This window comes from Amia ocellicauda, chromosome 7 (genome assembly GCF_036373705.1).
Source record: "Amia ocellicauda isolate fAmiCal2 chromosome 7, fAmiCal2.hap1, whole genome shotgun sequence".
Classification (NCBI taxonomy): Eukaryota; Metazoa; Chordata; class Actinopteri; order Amiiformes; family Amiidae; genus Amia; species Amia ocellicauda.
In genome coordinates, this window is record NC_089856.1 from 43810021 (window position 1) to 43831960 (window position 21940).

Genomic DNA, 21940 nt, shown 5'->3' on the forward strand with positions numbered 1-21940 from the left:
GACCTCCCAGCTTTAGCAATAACAGCTACTTATTTAATAGATATTCACAACTCTCTAGACATTAATTTGTTCAAGATTAACCTCTTACAACCCACCCTGGCAATCTGCATATAAACATTACCCACATTATTCAGTTGCTCAGCCTCCTCAAATGCAGTCCAATTACTCTGCATTTTACACATATTTCCCAAGGGAAGTGCATTATTATTATCATTTTGCCAGACTGAATTCAGCGGCCAGAAAGAAATGGGTTTTGTAACGTTTTTGTGTTGTTGTTTTTTCCAACGGCATATTCGACGCAAGGGGATCTCTCTCGCTCCCCTTCTCCTTATTAAAGCAGTCCAGAAAATCCCGAGCTCAAACTCCGGGCTCAAACGTGAGCTAATTGTGCAGATCGTTATTTTTTTCCTGTAATTAACCCTCAGCGGGGGGGCACTGTGTTTGGGCCTCCACAATTGTCCCTATAAGCAGACTCCCTGAAACCTCACTGAAGGGGTCCTGACCAGTAAAATAACTCTCATATCGGCACAGTCTGGGAGATGACGCACTTTCGGGGGGCCAGCTGCAAAAGGCAGCACAGAGCGGCTCTGGTTTTGTAAGGCCTGGGCGTGTCAAGTGGTTACATAAAACAACAACAGAAAGCATGCTTGCCCACACAATTACGAGAACTGTAACTCCCAAGCTGAATGGTACGCAGGTAGCCTGTATAGTTATGAAACCATTTCCCACAGTGCCTCCATGAAAACAATATAAAGTAGGTCACTGGGGTAACAAGGAGGGGAAAAAAACATTAGTGGGTCCCAAAAGGTTCCTGTCTGGAGGCCGTATTTACGTTTGTATTTTCCCCAGAGAAGCACTGCTTGTGTAAAGCCACAACGTACTACTAGTCACTGGAAAAAGACTCTTATAGCCGCCTGCTCGAGCATATTTGTTTTAATAGAAGAGATTGACATAGTAACCACTGAAGAAATAAAAACAAAAAAACTGTGACATAACCATCAAATCCCATCAAAACCTCCAATCTGTTTGCTTTGAATAACTTGAATGTGAGACAGAAGACCTTTTGAAGTGAAATAATGGAAAAATAAAGCAAACATTACCCACTACAGACACAGATTTGTTTTTTGTTTTTCTTGCATTAGTCAGTCACACAAAAATCCAATGTATGCTCAAATAAGTTTTCACCACTTTAAAGTTGGCCGTGAGGTCAAGAAACCATGAAACACCGACATATAAAACACAAAAAGAGCATTTCATAGAGATCAAAAATCAAAATGAATACTATATATAGACAAAAACATACTATTTCTGCAGGTCCGAGCCACACCTACACTCTCAGTCACACTACAATTACTAATGTCTAATACTTTGTGCTGAAAACTAATACCCACATTTCAGAATCTAGGAAAGTACTAGAACAAGCATCAAATGCACATGCATGCAAGCAGAAGAAATAAAGATAAACGCACTGGCCGTTCTTTGCGTTTATTCGGTTGTGAAAAAGCGGGCCGCGGTGGCTTCAGCCTGCAGCCTCAGTGTCGGATGTTCAGGAACTCCTTCACCTTGGTGATCATCTTCAGGCAGGGCTGGCGCTCGCCGCTCGGTTCGTCCTCTTGCTCCATCACGTGGGGGTCGGCCTCCTGTGAAGAGGGCGCAGCGGCGGCCTTTAGCGTCGTCTTGATCTCAGCCACCTGAGAGGAAGTTCAGAGCACAGGTTCCCTCACTCAGCCCATCTACCGCTCCCAGAACCCACAATTTCCCTCTCCGATTATTTCCCGTTCTTTCCCTTCAGCTTCCACTTACTTCTGCCTCGAGCTGCTGCTGGGTTTTGAGGTGAGTCGCTCGGCACTCGGTGACCCTGTTGACCTGCAGCTCGATGGCCGAGGAGACGGATTCGCAGCCGGCGCACCTGCGGGCCGAGACAGAGCCATGAGACGGGCCTCAAGATTCCCAATCAGTCAAAGAAAACGACAGAGATCAAAACGCTTGGAAACAATCGTGATAAGAAGTCTGGGACAGTAAAGATGTTAACGAGGGCTTAGCGATGTTAAGTAGAGCGCGTATAAAGCATTGTACACAGATATTTAAGGAATTAATATTTTCTTGCATCTTTAAACCCACATTTACAAACATTGTTCAAAACCGTAATAGTAGAGACAAAGCACTGTTCATTCATTTCTTTTTGTAGGTGAAGATGTTGTATGTCATCTTGTGTGTTTATAAAGTGAGCCTATATTGGATATCCCAAGGAATACATTCAAAGGGCACCTAGCCTAAATATAAAAGCCAACATTTGTTTGTATTTGAAAGTAAAGGCGAAACATATCTAATTGCGTGATTTAATGGGGAGACAATTCAATTGACATACTGTTGCTTTAATATGACATTAAACTCCCCCACACACCACTGGCTGAGCGTGTTGGTGATGCTGCCGATATCCCGTTCCTGGATGTCCCGGCCGATGCAGTCATCCACCTCCAGCAGCTGTCTGCACTGGTCCAGTTTGCCGCGGATGACGTCGGTGTAGACGGCGTCGATGATCAGGTCCTCCAGCGCTCGGACTGTCGGCATCTCGAGGTCCCTCATCAGCACCGAGTACGGAATGCACTGCTGAGACACGCACACACACATCTATATTATACACAAAACCCAGGATAACAAATGGGTAGCTAGTCTATTTTGATTACACAAGAGAATACGTTCACATGTGGATATCCAAACAGAGGTTACGAATATTCATTTGACTGACAGACATCTCTGCACCCCAAATGTCCTGCAGAATTTGAACCCGAAATCTCTGGAAAAAGCATTTGTCCCACAGTGCCCCCCAGGGAACACAGACTGTACCTGCATTTTTTCTGCCAAGTGGACAATAGTCAGATGTTTCAATTTGATCTTCTGAGCATCGGATAAAACGGGCAGCGTGTCCTTATTTGCTGCAAGGAAGAAAGGGAAATGTCTCAAAACGCAAAAGACGGTCTCCATTTTGCGCATCATTGTCTGAGTCTCGAGTTTCTCATCTCACCTGTGTAATCTACGTACGAGCCGTAAGCAAACAAGTTCAAGAGCTGGAAATATCCCTGGTTGGGCCCTTTTGAAAGCTGTAGAAAGATCAAAAGCAGTTGAAACATCAGTACATCATTACCAGAGAGCTTTTCAAATTCTTAATCACCTTAGCTATTAACAATAAACACAAATAAGTGGAACTGTACAAACATGTGGCAGTCAAATTAGTTTATTTATCTGTTTTGCTTGAAAACTCATTTTTGATGTGCAGTGACATCTGGTGGGAAGAGCAGAATTGCACTGAACAAACAAACCTGATTGCCAAACCAAAACACTTAATGTGTCCCTCAATCAGGAATCTGACTCGTTATTTTCAAACCTGTATTACAGTGTAGGGGCTCATAGCTCCAATGAAGAATAGAAGCGTGTTTGATCTTTACATAAAAGGTAAGTATTTTCTGTCTATTGTGCCTGTCGTCATTAGCTTATCAAGTCAGGAATCTCATCTAGCTAATTCCTGTATAAGCTAATTAAATGAGTCTTTAAAATTACTGATCATTTGCTCTATCTTTAATTCCTGGAGTGCTCCTTGCTCCGGTTTCTTTACCAAGTTTCAAGAGACCAATTTGTCTCAAATTCCTTCAAAACATCCATGAAGCATATCCTCAATTAAAGTTTAAAACTTGGCCATTCATCCCACAGCTTTCAGTTCTTAAAACATTGTAGTTTTCTAAATGTTTCCTACACACCTACATTGAAAAAAAGATATTCCCCAACACATTCCAAACTATATTTATTTCAACATATTCTAGGTTGAGGGGGTGAAAATAAAGATAACTGGGGAGAAATGACATAAGATCCAGGCATCCTCTTCTCTCTCTCTCGCCCAGCCCCGCATCTCAAACTCACTTCCTCCACACAGGATAAATTGAGGAACTCTCCAAAGACGTAGACTCCTGGTGCTTCTAGCAGCTGGTTAATGAGAGCAATGAGGGCTGGTCCTTTTGTGTTTTTTGCAAGTAAAATGAACTGTTCCAAGGGGCCGTTGGTGGACTTCAGTTCTTCTGACATTATGAAGATCTGAACATGAGAGGAGGGCAAAAAAACAAGTGTTACCAGTGACTGTATGAAGTTCTTCAAAGCAGTTCATTCCCAGTTGCTGCACTGTTTCTGTACATGATACATCAACACAGCAAACTCACATCCACAAACCTCTGCGATCATATACCCAGAAGGCTCAATAAAAGAGGCAAAGACCAGATGCCTGCAGAGTAAACACTTGATTGATTATGGTTTGAGTGTGATCTACCAATCTGTGTGCATCGGTCTCTGTAATTAAAGCAAATAAACCAAAGAGCAAAGCATATAGCCACTAGTTATGTTACGTCAAAGGTGGCTGAAAGGAGAATGCATTTATTACAGGATCAACTTAGCACATCCTTGCAGCATACATCTCAACGAGAAACACCAGATATATATGTACTAACTCTCAAAATAAGTAGGACTGTAATTGATGCAGATTTCTAGCAAATGATTTGATTACGTCATGCATGGGAAGAGAAGACATGGGAAATTAAAAAAAAAAACGATCAATAGTAATGTTTCAAAAGCTGGACAAAACACGGCTACACAACAGTTAAATCAATCAAAATTATCAAATGCAATACAGCAGCAGGTCTATTCAAATCCCTCTTCGCTCTGCAATGACAATTATTCGGCACCGCATTGAATATGGTTGTTTGTTTACGTATCACAACATATTTGCCTTTGAAATCTTCCCCGATTTGGGCAGTTTCTGGAGGCTGAAAACACACCATTTCAAAAAGAAACACGTATTTGTATTGTTTTTAAGTTTTTAAGTAGATGTTTGTTTTCTCTGTTTACCGCCGGTCGAGCCGCCCTCACGATCCTACTGAATCTCGTCCACTGCGCAAGCGCCGGCTTCCACGCATGCGCAGAGAAAGCAGCACTCGTTATAACGGTGCGCAGGGTTGGCCAGATCGGGGGACCGAAAGTCATGGAAGAAAAAATGGGGGCAAAGGTTTAAAGGTTTTAGGGGGTAAAATATTATTCCAATGGAAGGATTTAGATTCATATTCATCCTACTTTCGAAAGGTGATGACTCTAAATGAATGAATGAAGGAACTAATAACTCAGTCAATGAATACATAGATAATAGTTAATAAACAACTGAACAAGGAAAAGTCAGTGGGTCCCATTTGTCCTTGACTTGTTCAAAACAGCAACACCGGTTTTGGTACCTGTGGCACGGGCACTGTCATGGGGCCTCTGACCGCCAAGGGCCCCGACCGCCAGGGGCCCCGACCACACTAACCATTCATTTGCGCCGCCGAAACCAATAATGAGAAATTCAAGCATCCAGTGTTCAAGGCGCTCACTACAGGTTCAATATCAAAACGGTGGCTGTTAAAAGAGAATAAGCAAACATAAGCATTTCACACATGCAAATAATAAAAAATGAACTCAGAACACATGTGTCAGAAGTGCCTTAGTGTGCATTCATTGATGGCTGAGAGCTGGACTTTGATGACATACTAGACTGAATTATTGATGAAGAAATCAAGAAAGGACGATCTAATGTAAGATGCACATGTATTTATTTTGACATGCTGTTATGCTCCCTGCTTTTGCAAATGTATTCTAGTTTTACTAGTATTTAATATTCTGCAGTTTCAATCATTTGTATTTGAATCAATGTGTTGTATTTGCAAATATAATCTTATTTGTACATCACAACAACAGACATGTAGCACAACATAAGAAGATTAAAGGCACAATGTGAAATTCCTAACCTAGTCCCAACAAGCAGAGTGGGAGAAACTTATTCTGCCTGCCCCAAAAGTCACCTTCATTATCTCCTTGTTTCCTTCCTGCCTCTCTTAGCACTTAGCTTTCACCGTCCAGGATGTAGGAAGTCTCTTACTGTACTTGTGTAAATTGTAAATTGGAATTTGTAAAATGTATTATTTTGAATTGCTATGTTTTAGCTAAGTTGAATTTTTAATGATTGATGCCTTGTACTTCTCTGTATTTTTGCATTTATGTTGTAAGTCACCCTGGATAAGGGCATCTGCCAAGAAATAAAAAAAATAATAATAATAATAATAATAATAATAATAATAATAATAATAATTACTCAATGAGGGAAAATTGAGGAGATGAGGAAAAGAAAGAAAAATGGGTTTAAATTGAGCTAATGCATGTAAGATTAAGATGTAATTAGATTTAGGAAAAATATCTCAAGTAATTGGAAATACAGAAAATATATATTTGACCCAGGCCTGACACACACACACATACACACTCATATATAACTAGCAGAGGCAGGGTTGGGGGAGGGAGGCCCATAAAGCATCCGTGCCCAGGAGCGCAGGATTTGTTAATCCGGCCCTGACCTGTGGACACAATGCTCCAGCTCTGCTGTTTTCGCTGTGCACTCAAAGTATAAAAACAAGTAGATGTCTTGATAGTGCAGGGAATGCATGTAAGTTGTGTAAATTGTCCCTACATTGGCGCAGTGGGAGTGGTGATATGCTGGATTGATTGCAAATTGCTGATTGTAAACTGGGAGGTTATAAAATACAATAATTCCAAAATTAAAATCAAAATAAACTGCATTGACGTGTTTTTAAATACTCATAAAGACACACCACTGGTATTTAGTTCCCTTTAACTCATTGTTACATAATAGTTCAAATTCTTTGCTCCACATTGCCTCTGTTTCTAGAGCCTGAGCCAGTAAGATTTTAAAGAAGCATGGGATTATTATTATTGTTTATTATTTAGCAGACGTCCTTGTCCAGAGTGACTTACAAAATATAATAGCAATAATACGCAATAATACAGTGCAGTTCAAGGCATAATACATTTTACAAATTCAAATTCGCTGTGCATTGTTGTTTTGAAGGTTGCTGAAGAGTTGGTGATATCCCCCCCCCAAAAAAAAAAAAGGATACAAATAATAAGTGTTTCATTTAGACAGCAGGTGGAGCCTTTACTCTATATTTTAAATGTCATAAATACAAACAAATGCACATAATCTACTGGCTCCTGTTTAAATGATCAGATGTGTATGTCTTGTTATGTGTGATCTTCCACTTTGCACAAACTAAAATATCCTGTGTGCATTTAATGTTTCATCATGTGATTGTTTTCTGGGAAGTGTGTAGGTGAGATTTAATTTGCTGTGCTTTATCAATGGTTTTCATAGAGTTTTGTGGTACTAAATTGTGTCTCGACAGCACCTTCTCCGTCATGTGAGTGAGGCCCTGCAGAGGAACAGATATTAAGGCAGATAACAGAGGGAGGAAAAAAGCAAAGAAGGATAAATCGTGAAACTTAGGGAGACACAAAACGGGGAATTTCACAATATAGTGAAAAGTACAAAAGTGATGTTTTTATTGCTACTCCTAAGGAGACTAACTTACTTAGTGCTGGCACACCGATACACATTTACACTTTTGTGGAGTGAGAATGCAGAAAGGAAACCACTTTGGAAACACCAGTTGATAAGAATTCATTAATATTCATTCACGTAAGTATGAAATATAACAACTGTTCTATACAGGTACAGTGTGTGTGAGGGGCAAAAAGTGGATTATTTATCTCACTGTTTAACAAGGTAGTGGCCTAGGACCTTTATTAATATTCACTATTTTATTTCCTCAGGGTTGTTTAACTTTCTACTATGCTACTCCTCGCCAACACAGTACAACATGTTGTCAACTTTATAACAAGACATATGTAAAACATAAACTAGCTTTCAAGGCAGCTGAAAAAATGTCCAACTTGAAGAGATAATTGTTCATCTTTTGTCCCTAAAAAAAAAGTTAATCTGTTTTTGTCTTTCTCTTTCTAATTGGCATAAAGAAAGGCTTCATTTTATAAAGGAATAAAGAAAAGCTGAAGTTTTTTTAATCAATTCTCTAGGCAGGTATAATGCAGCTGATAAACCAGAATACCACCGCGTAGTAACATCTTGCCACAGCTCTGTGCAGAAAAGAGGCTTCGGTATTCTTTGGGTATTACAGTTATTGTCATGCCATTGAGTGCTTAGTTTGGAGGTTTTAGGTGCAGGGAATTACTAGAGAGGAGAGATTAATGTCAGAAAATTACATACTAGTGCACATAGAGGAGCGGCGACCCGAGGAATACAGCCAAGCGCACAGATAAGCGCGCCGGTGTTGGCGGCTTGTCAGCGAACAATGCTCTGGATTAGCTTTTCTCCCAATATAAAAAAAAAATATATCAACAATCAAGCAACGCGCATGGGTGTTGATGGGCTGGGAGGAAGGCTTCATAAAGCTATCAGATGGAGTTTGCTGGAATAAGCTCGGATTCAGCAGCACAGGGAGCACTTGCATGGATCCCGCAGACCCGAGACGCTCAGAGGCACTACACACGCACGGGCGGGGAAGTGCGTGTCTTCGCACTCCCAAGCAATATCTGTTTAAAGGGCGTGTGTGGTTTAAATGGCGTAGGTTGTTGATGTTAAACAATACTGCACTCCAACATGTACAGTTACAGTAGCTCTCAAAAGTATTCACCTCCCTTGGACTTTTCCACATTTCATTGTTACAATATGAAATCAGATTTTCTGTGTTGATCAGCAACAAAAACTCCTGATTAAATCCATTCTGATTTCATGTTGTAACACAATGAAATGTGGAAAAGTGTTTTAACTGATCACAAATTCTGAATTATCCAATGGGAACCATCCATTTATCTTCCCAGGGCAATCAAACTTTTGTAACGGCTTACATGAGTGTTTTCCATAACTGTCAGATGTGCTGTGAGGGTTTATAAAGGCCAATCACAGTCCTCGTGGGAGGATGATGTCTGGGTCAAAAATGTGGGCAAGGAAGGGAACATTAGAAAGTTCACAATCGAAAGGAGGCCATTCGCCCCATCGTGCTCGTTTGGTGTCCATTAATATCTAAGTGATCCAAGGATCCTATCCAGTCTGTTTTTGAATGTTCCCAAATTGTCTCTTCAGCCACATTGCTGGGGAGTTTGTTCAGATTGTGACACCTCTCTGTGTGAAGAAGTGTCTCCTGTTTTCTGTCTTGAATGTCTTGAAGCCCAATTTCCATTTGTGTCCCCGGGTGCGTGTGTCCCTGCTGATCTGGAAAAGCTCCTGTGGTTTGATGTGGTCGATGCCTTTCATGATTTTGAAGACTTGAATCAAGTCCCCACGTAGTCTCCTCTGTTCCAGGGTGAAAATGTTCAGTTCCCTCAGTCTCTCAGTAGGACATTCCCTTCAGACCTGGAAGTAGAAGTTGCTATGTTGAATGACACAGGTGAGAAAAGGCTTGGCTCTGTAGTTGTGGATTGGTAGATCCCAATACACATCAGTGAAAGGGATTAAATTGGGCAAACATAATGCCAATTAGGAACACAATCTTAAGAGGGTGACTGCTGCCCTGCGGTCGAAGACATTGCTAGCCTATGTCATTAAGAGGAAGAAGAGGAAGGTTATATAACAAGAGCGCCAGATGAACTCAAGGGGTTAAGGAGGCCTGGCTCGGGCTAGGGAGCGTCTCCACATCTGCGTGACCACTAGAATATGTGTGTGTCTGCATTATTCATTCATAAGTCCCTAGAGCGGCCTGTAAGTTCAATATGTCTTGACAAGCTGTAGCAGTGGGGCTATTTCACAGCCCTGTGTCGCTGTAACCGATCCATTTTGCTTTGTGTAAACTGCAGGATTGAATTTAGGCAGAGGAAAGCGTGAAGTTTGAGAGCTTACTGCTTTCCCCGGCGCAGGCCCCCAGTCTCAGGTCGCGGGGGCCTAGGTGTGCGCCGAGACATCTGAAAACTTTCTCCTTCTCCGTGAGAAAAGGAGCAGCGCCTCACTTTCATGGGGGCTTAGAGGCATAATCATTGCACAATTAAGATAATTTCAGGACGACAGCTGGTGGGGAGAGAAGTAATTTTCACGCTTCCTAATCGAGTCTGGCTGTCAGATTAAGATAGAGAGTTGATTTGAGGGAAATTGTCTTGGCCAATTCATTGGAGCGGGCCCAGGTGGCCTCAGGTATTTTCCTCACCCGTTCGAGTTGCCCGGGAGGAAATTTGGTTTTGATTTGCCACACTGAAGAGATCATTCGAGTGCCGGGGCTTTCTGTCTGACTCGGGGGATTTGTCAACTTATTACCAAGCTGCTGCTTGCTGGGTCTTCGTTTCAAACTAAGAGGTAACAAGTTTTCCTTCTCCCGCTCTCTCTCTCTTTCTTTCTCTCACTCTCTCACTCTATTTTAATGGAAAGTATATATTCTGTCCTGTGTTCCCAAAGAAGCCGTGGCCCATGTTCCCATGAGCGGTAATGCTGCTACATACCAACATCCTGATTTTTTTCATTCCTTCTTGATCCCAAGGAAGAAAGGTTTCCAATATGGAGGAAGGAACTTGTTTACCTCCACCACCATTTCCTCTGCCAGGAATGCTATCCTGCACAAACTGTTCTGGTGGGTTGATTGTGCTGTTAACAATGGAGTTAATTATTTTACTTCATTACTTAATTTAATTAGAAGAGCGTACTCAGTTTCTCTTTCTTCCTTTTGGTTACCCTTTATTCTGCATTATCAGTGTTTGGAAAGTTTTTGTTCCAACTTGCATGTAAATGTTTCTGACCTCCTTTCATACGCTTTACTAATTTTTAACTGTTGTATGTACAGTTAATGCCAAAACCATAGAGATTTATTTCAATGTTGGGGTGTAGAGGAAACCTTACTGGGATTTGTATCTTGGTGTTGAATGTATTTTTTTAGAATGGGCACATTCCCTATATTTAATTTTAAATTCATGCTGAGCCTTTGCATATGAAGGTAATTAATCAACAAATACACATACATTTTGGAAAACAATAGTAAAATCTGTTAAAGGAATACATGAATACATTCACAAACTAAAAACAAAACCCAGCAGGAACCCACGCTATTTAATATTATTCTCTACAAAATAAGAAGTTTGTTGTAAGCTGCTTTTTAAAGCCTTCTAGAGGTCACAGAATCACTCCATTTATATTTTGAAGACAGAGAGTGATACATGATGTGTTTAATTTAAATCCTTGGACAAGAGTTTATGAAGCAGCCTGTATTTTTGCATTTTGAAAATCACCCTGTTAATTACAAATCTGACCTCTGACCTTCCATCACTCTAGAACACAATTTCCTATAGCTCTAGCTTCCCTCCCACCCCATTATGCTCTAATTAACCTTTATTATAGCTCTGTTGTGAACAAGGGCAGTTTGTATTGTCTGTACTATTGCAAGCCCTTATTTTTATTTCAAAATACCCACTAGGTGGCAGTAATAGTCTTCAGCATTCATTAAAGTCCTACTCTTCTCAATAAACTGTTCATTTTAAAAGCTAAGCTCAGCCCACTGTTCAGGCCAATCCCCCAAACTAGGACTAAAAGACAATTTAGGAATGAAAATCAGGAGCATATTATTTTATTGAAAGGTGTATATGTGTTTGTGTGTGTGGGAGAGAGAAAGAGAGGGACACAGAAATAATGTGATGGTTTCACTTTCTAAACAGGTATAACCAGGAGTAAGTGTGCTAGATGCATCACTTAAGTATAGGGTTGTGGATCTGTAGTTTGGATCAAATTATATTGCGTACCAACAGGTTAATCAAGAAATTAAATGAAACAACAAGGAAACTTTGGGGAAATTTAATTATTTTACGCAGGAAAACTATAATTGTATGTAATGTCACCTAGACCACATTCCCACTGGTATAATCACCCAAACGTCTAGAATACACCCTGTATTGTGTGGTACGGATTGAAATGCAGATGTTTGTTTGTTTATTAATTTATATAACATTGTTAACTCAATGAAATTGTCCAAAAACAAACCAGTCACATCTGTAACCCTTCGAGAACAAAATGTGACACCGGCATTTCAATCCAAGGAGGCAGCGGGCCTAGTTTATTTCCATTTTCCTCTCTTTTTTTCATTAGGAAGCTTAAATCCCAGTTCGAACAGATGAGTCACTCAAAGCACTACATTTATATATAAACATACTAAACTGAAGCGTGACAATCAGTGTGTTTCTATGGCGCTAATCGCGGGGCCAAGCTCCGATGAAAAGCTGGCTTTGATATTTATGGAAGTGTGAAAACAATGATAAGAACGAGCCTGTCAGAACATGCGGTCGCTGAAATCGGTATTATCTTTATTATTTATTATTACAGTTATTGTTGTTGCGGGGTGGTATTATGATATCCAGTTATCCCCGCCAAATTCAACCAGCTTCCCTATAGCTTGTACAAGGATCAGCTACACATGATCACTGAGTCCCCCTTTTGTGTAGACATACATTTCTGTTCACTACATATTGTTGGTTATAATTTTGTATATGACTAGTCTCAATGGAAGGTAATAAGAGGACTATTTAAGCATGCATTAGCACAGATTTCTTGATTTCAATCCAGGATACTGTTCTGGCCTGGAAACAACACAAAAGTTGAACCATTGACTTGACTCGGGGCATTGGAGACTTGCACATTTTCTGTCCAGCACATCAATTTTTCATCTCTGGGACTATGAACTTCACTGACGTCTTCCTGCCCAAGGAGGAAGTTTGGGTTGAGTAGCACTTAGGAGAATCAAAACTGTGGATGTATTGGTTTCTTTAAAACTAAACAAAAGCATGTCTTCAAATAAAACTACCCCCCGTGACATGAAAACCAAAACACAGCAATTAGGTGTGGATCAGACATGTCTGCTTTATGGGACAGCTCTTTCTCATGCTTCACCTGAACGCTTGAGGAGGTCTCTCTGTGAGCTCCTGCTATCTGCATCTCCTGTCCTTACTTGTGTGAGCAGACTGTATTTGGGTGCTACTCTGCTTTTGTCCTGTGGTAATGTATTTGAGATGAAGGTGAGAGAATGTAAACAGTGTAGACTAGAGCTTGCTCGGTGTTTGGGGAAATCCAATAGTTGCCCGTCCAGTAGCCTTTATATGTATACAATGGCAAAATACTCATGAGGAAGTACAAAATAAACCTAATCTAAATCTATTTATTTGCAGACACCCATACACGGGGCAATTTACAGTTGTCACAAAATAAAACATATTTCAGGAAAAACAGTACAAAAGAAGATACAATACAACTAATATCTAATCATTCCTCCACCCAAAGTAGGTTAGACAGACACTAGACACAAACATTGTTGTAAGGGGCTTTGGTCATTATCAATAATGCTACAACAAAGCAGACTGAACATTGTGTTTGTGTACAAATCTATATTTTTTCTTGTGTGAAAACGGCAGGTCTGAAGTATTTGTGTATAGTACTCTCCTGAAAACCCTGAATTAAATATCTGGATTGTTTTGGGGGAGAAAAGGGAGATTGCATTGGTTAGGCAGTTTAACACAATGTCAATATTTTGTTTCTACAGCCCTCCAGTTTGCTCGGCTTTTGGAGAGTGCTTTGGTATTTCCTGTCAAACAGCAGTTATATTTTACCTGGAGTGTCTAGACAGTGGTTTTCTTGCTCGGTTTGCTCTTCCTGGACATGGGCCAAATCTCCCCACTCTGAGGTGATAAGAAACCGGTCTTATCTGAGGAGGAGAGAGGAAGCAGAGCCATAGCAAGTGTCACTCAGATGGTTTCCAAAGCTTTGGTGTCTATGCTTGATGGTCCCTCTACCGACAGAAAACAGCGGAGACGGGCGACTCAACAGCGGAGGCAATGAAAGAGAAAACTGAAGAAGGGAAAAGAAAAGGAAACCACATAATGGGCAACAGCGAGTCTTATAAAGGAGTGCATCAGTACAATCCCATAAAGAGATTCATCTTGCAAATATATACATAATTGAGTGCTCTAACAAATTAACATTAAATCATAATACATAGAGAATGGTTAGGGTTCTAAAAGCACAAAGGATATTTAAAAGAAAATCAAGATTTATACTGCCTTTAAAATGTGACAGCAGACAGCGCAGAATCAAAATGTCAAATAATATCCATCATGGTCTTCATGTAAAGCACAAAGCATAAATCATGTGTTTCCCAAAGGTTATCAGGTGTAGAAACCCACCAGAACTTTATTTAACTAGATTTAAACAACTTGTACCTGAAGATTAAAGTGACAATACAAGTAAATTGACAAGGACAGGGATAATGGACACACTAATGTTTAATGCTAGTTGAGACCCAGTGCGTCTTTTCATTTGTCTGTCTTATTTTATGAAGGATACCGGTACTTTGATGACATCAAATTCATGTTTTCACTTTTGCTTCATGAACATAGGCATAAGCACTTTAAAATCCTTTGTTGAAAGTATATTTTTTTGAGTTTTGTATGTTCACCCTTTCAACATACATTTAGATAACACCGTGAATATCCCTGGAAATAATCATATTAATTCTTACATAATACTGACATTTTTAAAAGGACTGAAAATATACATACAGCTTGATTTACAGGAGGTGCAAATTACCTGTAAAACAACTGGAGGAGCTGTGAGAAAATAATCTGTAGTCAAAATAAATTTGGCGATTCAGACAATATATATATATATATATTGTAAAAATTCTAAAACCACCTGAAAATCTAATTGTACTTAACATTGTGACCTGGCTCTTCTAGTATACCTTCCAACTATGATTGGCTCTTTCTTTGGTCTGATTGGTGTAAGGAATAGTGATCGGATGACCAGTATGTACCTGTTTGCCACAGATGATAATTAGGGAGTAATATTAATCTTGGCAAACGTGCGATGATTCATTTGTATGTCCATATATTTCAATTTAAAATCCCATCATTCTCAAAGTATCCCTCTACCTATAGAGTCATATTACCTTCTATACCAGGCTCAGACATTTCTGAAACACCCACATGTAGTAACTAATGCAATAAGTAAGAAATGAAAAATGCATTGATATAAAATCATTTATGAAACTAACACACAGACCAGCTGTATAAACTACCTCAACCAGACATCTTGTGCTGTTTTCCTCCTGTGTTGGAACAGTTTTGTTGCAAATTGTGATTTCACCTTGGAAAATGAAACTTTCTCCTGGCACAACGCTGAGGAGGGACCGAAGGGAAACAGAAATAGATGTAAACTATCAAAAGTTATGGTCCGTTCCAAATAATGCTTGAACAATCAAGACCACAGCGCACAAAGCCTGCTTTTGCTTTTCAGCTATTACAAAGAAAGAGTATTAGATTGAGGTCAGTCATTGAGGTCCACTGAACAGCACCTATATTCCTGCAACAACCATCGTGAGTGTAATACCGTGGCTATTCAGGCAATTCATTGCATTATGCCTATCTTCTCGGGATATTGTCTGCCATGAAAAGTCCTGGGTTCCCTGAAGTAAAAATCAATCCACGAATTGTGCTTTGCTTGTTGTCTGAAGTCCATTGTGGCTTTATTCCCTAGCCAGGTAACACAAGAATACCCCTTTTATCCTGAGCATAGTTGATCCACAATATTGGCAACTGGTCCTTAATTCCTTTGAAAGCAAGGTAACTCTCCAGCTCGAAGTTATTCAGCGTCTTTTCTCTCAGCGCTGAAAGAATGTCTGTGTTGCCAATTGAAAGGGATTCAAAAGATATGAATGATTTATTCAAGGAAAACAGCAAAACTTTGGTATGAGAAGCAAACAGCCATTCTCATGTCAAGGACAGCCAGTGTCAGTCTCTTTTTCTGTGGGAACACATTCAATAAAAATTTTGATCTGTGCAGCGTTAATAATGAAAGAGAAAAAACATAATGGCGGAACAAAGTGAATGAAGTGTTGAATAAGAATGCGGATGATCTTTGACATGGCAGGCCATTGTGTGCTGAAAGCTCGCTAAGTTTATAAATTAGATTCAATTTAGATCATAGATGCATTCCCATGAAAACAGTCATGATGTATTGGCAAATCAATTCAACATCATATAAGTCAATCTGGTTCCAAGTACAGTTTTCTCTGTTTCTGACGCGTGATTGTGACTAATGCATCTCTATAAAGAAATACTTTCACAAGAAAAACTTTGAACTGTTTGGTTTAACTTTTAGTCATCTAAACCTTGACCATCATCAACGACCTCTCACAACCTTCTGGTTTAATTGCTTAACTGTGTCTTCCTCACTCTTCCTCTCATAAACATGTCATGAATTCTTGCTCTGGGTTGTTCAGTTTACAGTAAAGGCCTTATCTGTTTACCTTATCTGTGAATCTGGTATTTAATTGTGTGATTAGTTATTATATAGTTTATTAACCAGGCTAATATTAGACCTCTTAGCCCTACAGCTGATAAAGAGTGATGCTGTGGAGAGGTTTCCCTCTTTATTCCTATACATTAGATTCACTCAAATAGCTGTGGCAGAGCTTGCGAAGGGTTAAGCACACCGTTTCAGCGAGCAATTGGCCCAGAACACCTGGAGGCACTAAGAGTAATCATAGTGCGAATGAACGGTAAGCACTGGAGCGCAATTACTGCCCCAGTTATTTCTTAATGAGCCTAAAACCGAGCCAGTTCTCTTGTTTTGTAGCCAGGAACAAGAGAGACAAAGGGCCCAAGTTCTTAATTTGCAGGTAGGCCTTTTGAAGTTCTCCTGAATTAATTTGGAGAGCAGGAGGCTCTCAACGTCTGCCTCCTATTTTCAGGACATAATGGTGTCTGGAACTCTCCGAGCCCCATTGTCAGAGAAATAAGGCGTCGAGATCATTTAGCGGAATAAAATGTGCGAGTCCTCCAAAGGAAGGCTTTAATCTTTTTTCATTATTTTTCCATTATCGATAAATACCCTTAGAACCCTTCCCTCTGGCTTTTCTTGGGCAACAATAAATAAAATGTGCAGATTTCTTATTTTTTCCCCTTTCACCTTCTGCTTTCATCTTTTATGGGGGACAAAATAAATAACTTCCATTGAGTATGCCGGCTGAATGTATTCTATTCAGGCCTGTAAGGATGATACAGTTCATAAACATAGGGTCCACGCTGGGTGAAGGGATATATATTTTCTTCCTCCCCAGATCAAGGACTGCACTCTCAGATGTTAGAGCTTTTTTTTCAGATAATACATATACCTATATAAATTATGGTCACTTTTTGGTGTGTGTGTCAACCCTGTTGGATTTTGGGATTGCCCTGGGCTGGTCGAACCTACTTGGCTAATTGTGATTCCTGCAAAATTTTAAAGCTTTGACAGCAGCACAGCATAAATTACCATCAGAGATCACACATATAGGAATTAAAGGGTTGCAAGCTGCACTGGGGCATTTGCTTATAAAAGCTTTTGAACAGAATAAGACTACATATAGAGCAAAACAATAAATAAACAGTACAGGAATGTAAGAATAATACAATAATCAGATTGAAGTAAAAAGGTCCAGGAGGAGAGTTTACATTTGGGAGAAAGCGTGTCACTCTTAAATCATCACTTTATACAACAAGGAAAACATTTATGTCTGCTGAACTCAGCCAGGCGAACAAGTCTCCCTTTATTGAACGAGTGACTTATTTAATTGATCAATAAATAATGTGGTTATACAGCAGAGGCATGTGAAGAATATAAAGAACAATAATGCTTAGATTGATGTTAGATTAAACAACGTGCTGTGATGTTTATAATTACAGGTCTTAACAATTCCAGTCAAACATGAAAAGAAACACACAAAGAACAGTTAATGGAGAACTTCATTTTTCGAATGTAGTGAGGAGATGCCTGTATGCCACAGACGCATGGCATCCTCAATGAAGTGTGTGTGTGTGTGTGTGTGACTGATACGCAACGGGGGTGACACGGAGGCAGGGCCAGGAAAACAGCGATCACAGTGATTTATGGTGATGAACATGAAATGGGGTTTTTAATACACAACATTCCCTTCAGAAACAGCCTGGAACAAGTATTATACAGATACAAACATCACTGAGGTAAAGTTTATTCACTTCAAGGTGCCATAACCACTTTCTAAGTACGTGCCGATCCTGTGTTGTCCTGTGTTCCTTTGATATTGAAGCGTAACTAGCAGGGACCCAGGAATTAAAGTGAATCAGTTTGGGGGTAATGAAATAAGCAAGGCCTGCCCAATGATTCAAGATATTGCTACACATTATAAAATAACGAGACGAGCTCTTCATGACATAACCTTTGCTTCACTGAGTACTATATTGTAACCCCCTCCTGCATGTCACAAAAGCAGGAATCCGTGCTCTTCTGTTGCTCTGTGAGTCACGCTGTCTATGTCCAGATCCTTATTTATGTACGTACTTTTTTTTAAGATGCAAGCCTTTAGCCCTGGAAGATGGGGAAAAGGGCAGGGGCATCTGTGGACATTCTTCCCATTCCTTCAGCCCACGGCCTGTGATTAAAAAAGCAAGAACAAAGTGCAGCTCATTTCTCAGTGGCTGTCCGCGGGGAAGAGAAAACGCATAAGTAGATTTGAAAGATCTCGACGGAATCCTTGCACCCGTGTCTATTTGTCCAAGAGAAGTACCCAGCTGCTGCAGCCCGATAAAACCACAATGTGGCTATTCAAATCAAAGCAAAGTTTATTGGTGAGAGCACTGCTCAATGCTCCGCTATAATGCACTTTTTTTGTGGACGCTTAATGGAGTTTTCCCTCTTGTAGAAACAGGCTTGATTACAAACTCTCGAGATGTGCATTTTTGTGTCTTATATTTGTTTTTCATTATAATTTTTTTAAACAGTTATTTACTGGCTAGTTTTTTTTCCTTTCTTTTTTCTGCAGAAAGCTAGATGTTTGAGCTGAAGGGGCTATACAGAGAGGAGATGGAAAATGACTAATGTTTTGCGTAAGAGGACACGGAAGATTGTGCGTCCTCTGAAACGCAAGATTGGACATCTATTCTACCACTGAGGCAATATCAAGGGACGCACAGAAGGCCTTGGGTTCAACTTTGACAATAAGAACAAGAGGAGGAAGACGAAGCTGCCTGCTGTTCAATTGTACACTCCAGAAACACGTAGAAGAACTACAACATGTACATTGAAAGGGTACATACATAGAATCCAGCTACACATATGTATGGATATATATATTAATATATATCCATCCATTTTCTATAAGCACTGTATCCAGTACAGGGTTATGGCAAGCTGATGGCTAACTCAGCACAAGACAGGATGTGCCCTGGAGGGGACAGACGCCCATCGCCCAGCAGGACACCCCCAACACACTCACACAGCTACAGGGCAATTCAGGGTAGAGAACACTTATATATACTGGTTTGATTCAATCTATCAATCATTCTCCCACAGACACACAAATGTCATCCCTTCCTACCCTATCAGGATGCCCGGAAGACATTTGCTTTGCTGGGGCCACACCAGTCTGGAACTTGAATGCAAATTTATAAGTTAGTCAATTAAGTTGTTTATTGTTGTATAATCAGTGTAATTCTGCAGAAATACAACAGTACAAAGCATGAGATCTGCAGCAAAAAACAATGAGATCATTTCTGAATTTCGTGTTTTCAGTTATACCTCGCATTGTTTTTGCTTTTTACGTTAATCGAAGTTCTACATCTTCTGTCCCATTGCAGAGCAAGACATGTTTAAATGACTAATTTGATAACCATAATTTAATAATTTGATAAACCACACCTGAAGAGGTCGCAGGTGCTAAATGTACAGGCCGACACACATTCACACAAACAAACACGCGTGCTTGTATGTCAATGGATGTATAAATTAATAACAAAGTATTAGAGAATAAAACACAGTTTGTGGATTAAGGAAGGATTGGAAATGGAATCTTCCCAGGTCCTAATCTTTCGCTCTAAGCAATATACCGTTAAGCTCTAGTTTCCGTGACAGGTCCTCCACCTGGACAAGCTTGGACAATGGCTCCATAATGTCTCGATTTAGAGGAACACCGCATCACAGGATGCTAATCACTCCCGTAACCGAAGTCACCTGCCCTATCTGCTGCTGCATTTGGTCGGGAATCTTAACGATGCTAAACCGTACTTTCATGCTTGTCTTTTATTCCCCATAAGTGCTTTTCGCACCACGATGTTACCACTGCGCCCCATTCCCTCCCACAAGCTCTGAGATGGTTGACGTAAGTACAGCCAATCTGGGTAAATACGAATCTCTCTTACTGTCACTACTGGCATATTATGTCCCTGAGGGAACATTCTTTTCATAATATCATAAGCTGCTTAGCGGTGTGCTTCTATTTAAGGCATACATATTAATAGCTATAAGGAAATCATATTTGAACTGTTCCTTGCAATCAATGTCTTTAGGATTCCTGTTATACTTTGTATAAGAAGGTGCTAATAACTGAAGGCACTTACACTGGCCAATCTAATCCCTTTGTACGATAAAGGCTCGCCTTTAAAACGAGAGAGACAGATCATAGGACAAGGTGCTCCTGCATTTTATTCCTTCAGATTAGAAAGTGACTCTTCCTATTTTTCTCCCCTCTACCCCCCTTCCTTTTTCTTTCATGATGAAGCCGACAAGACCCGAGAAAATCTACAAAAATGAGCACCTCTGTTGTTGATTTTTTGTGCATAAACTGATCCGTGTGGCCATGAAGAACATTCCTCCACTCTCAGCGTTTCCCTTTGACTTTCCTGACTGTTTATCCCCCGACTGAATTGTCACATGCATCCAAACACTGAGCCCATTTAATACACTATATCATGGCATTTAATTAATCGGCGCTCTCGGTCCCAGGGCGACACAATGGGTCTTCCTGTGCGAAGTCACATAGCGAAAAGACATATTTTCTCTGATTTTAACCTATAAGGATCTCATTACGTCAAATAAATGGCCGTTTTTAAACCTGTTCATCTTAAGCTTTAAGCTTTACAGCATATAATATGTTTGCACTGAATGTTTCATTGGCCTATAACGTTGTCCCAAGGAATGATTTTTACCATATCTGTCAGGTTACCGGCATTGGAAATTAGTTGTAACAGACCCTTGGGCTCTCTTCAATGGAAACACATCGAGTGGTGTTTAGAGAGATGCTGCAATGTGATCCATAATGGGGGCTTTTTCTGCTTTTTGTAAGTTAAAGGCGAAGGGGCAGATGTGCTTCAATACGGTGGTTGGCATAGTGGTAAACAAGTCAGAAGTCGAGAGTGAAAGGGACTCGAGCTTAATACTGTGAGCTTCGGTTGAGAATTGTGGGGGGTGAAATAAGTTTATCTTTGTTGTTTGTCATTAAGTTAATATATAATTATGATCATCCCTCTAGACATTTGAGAATTTGAGTGCAACTGTGACCGTTAGAACTGCATTTTTTAAATGTCTGTGAGTACATTTTAAAACTGGCAATACAATTTCTTAGCACATTCCCCTACCCAGGCATCTTAAACAAGGTATGCATTTTTGTGTAGACACATATATAGAAATTAATAGTTAATAGCTACTTTAATTAAAAGCTTATTATTATTATTATTATTATTATTATTATTATTATTATTATTATTATTATTATTATTATAATATAAAAACACCCCAGTTGCTCAATAATAATAATAATAATAATAATAATAATAATAATAATAATAATAATAATAATAATAATAATGCTTCCTAGCTAAGGATGATAAGAAACTCTTCCTATAGTAACTCATTGTCTTAGGCATTGCAGAGCTGAAAATTAATGTATATTGGAATAAATAACCAAATCTACCCTATGAACATATTAACTAGTGTTAGGAATGTACCCTGGGGTAAAATAAGTAAAAGTAAGTGCACTTTAATATACTTTGGTACTTTTATTTATACAAACTAGCTGCTTTAAGATTACACCTGTTATCATTATGACCTACTCTTAAACCTTAATGCATTGTAATTTAAAGATCATTTTTTTGGGGATTGTTGTTACTATTGGTATATTGTATAAAACTGTAATGCAATTATTTTAATTTCCGTGATGCTTTTTGCAGTATAAAGTCTGAAAATATATCCAAT

At 39.6% G+C, this 21940-nt stretch overlaps 1 protein-coding gene across 5 annotated transcripts; it reads right to left on the reverse strand.

The window, feature by feature from the left end:
- Positions 1 to 918: 918 nt before the first annotated feature.
- On the reverse strand, positions 919 to 4973 carry LOC136753570 (COP9 signalosome complex subunit 7b). Of its 5 annotated transcripts, none has more exons than XM_066709806.1 (7): positions 4891 to 4973; positions 3916 to 4086; positions 3026 to 3101; positions 2848 to 2936; positions 2405 to 2607; positions 1804 to 1909; positions 919 to 1691 (listed from the first exon to the last, which is right to left on the reverse strand). In XM_066709806.1, exons 2-7 carry the CDS (start codon positions 4075 to 4077, stop codon positions 1533 to 1535), a joined length of 795 nt encoding a protein of 264 aa, XP_066565903.1. In that variant the 5' UTR covers positions 4078 to 4086; positions 4891 to 4973; the 3' UTR covers positions 919 to 1532. The 5 variants fall into 5 exon arrangements, with proteins under 5 accessions (XP_066565903.1, XP_066565900.1, XP_066565901.1 ...); XM_066709803.1 differs by having other exon boundaries at positions 2369 to 2607; XM_066709804.1 differs by having other exon boundaries at positions 2405 to 2610.
- Positions 4974 to 21940: the final 16967 nt, after the last annotated feature.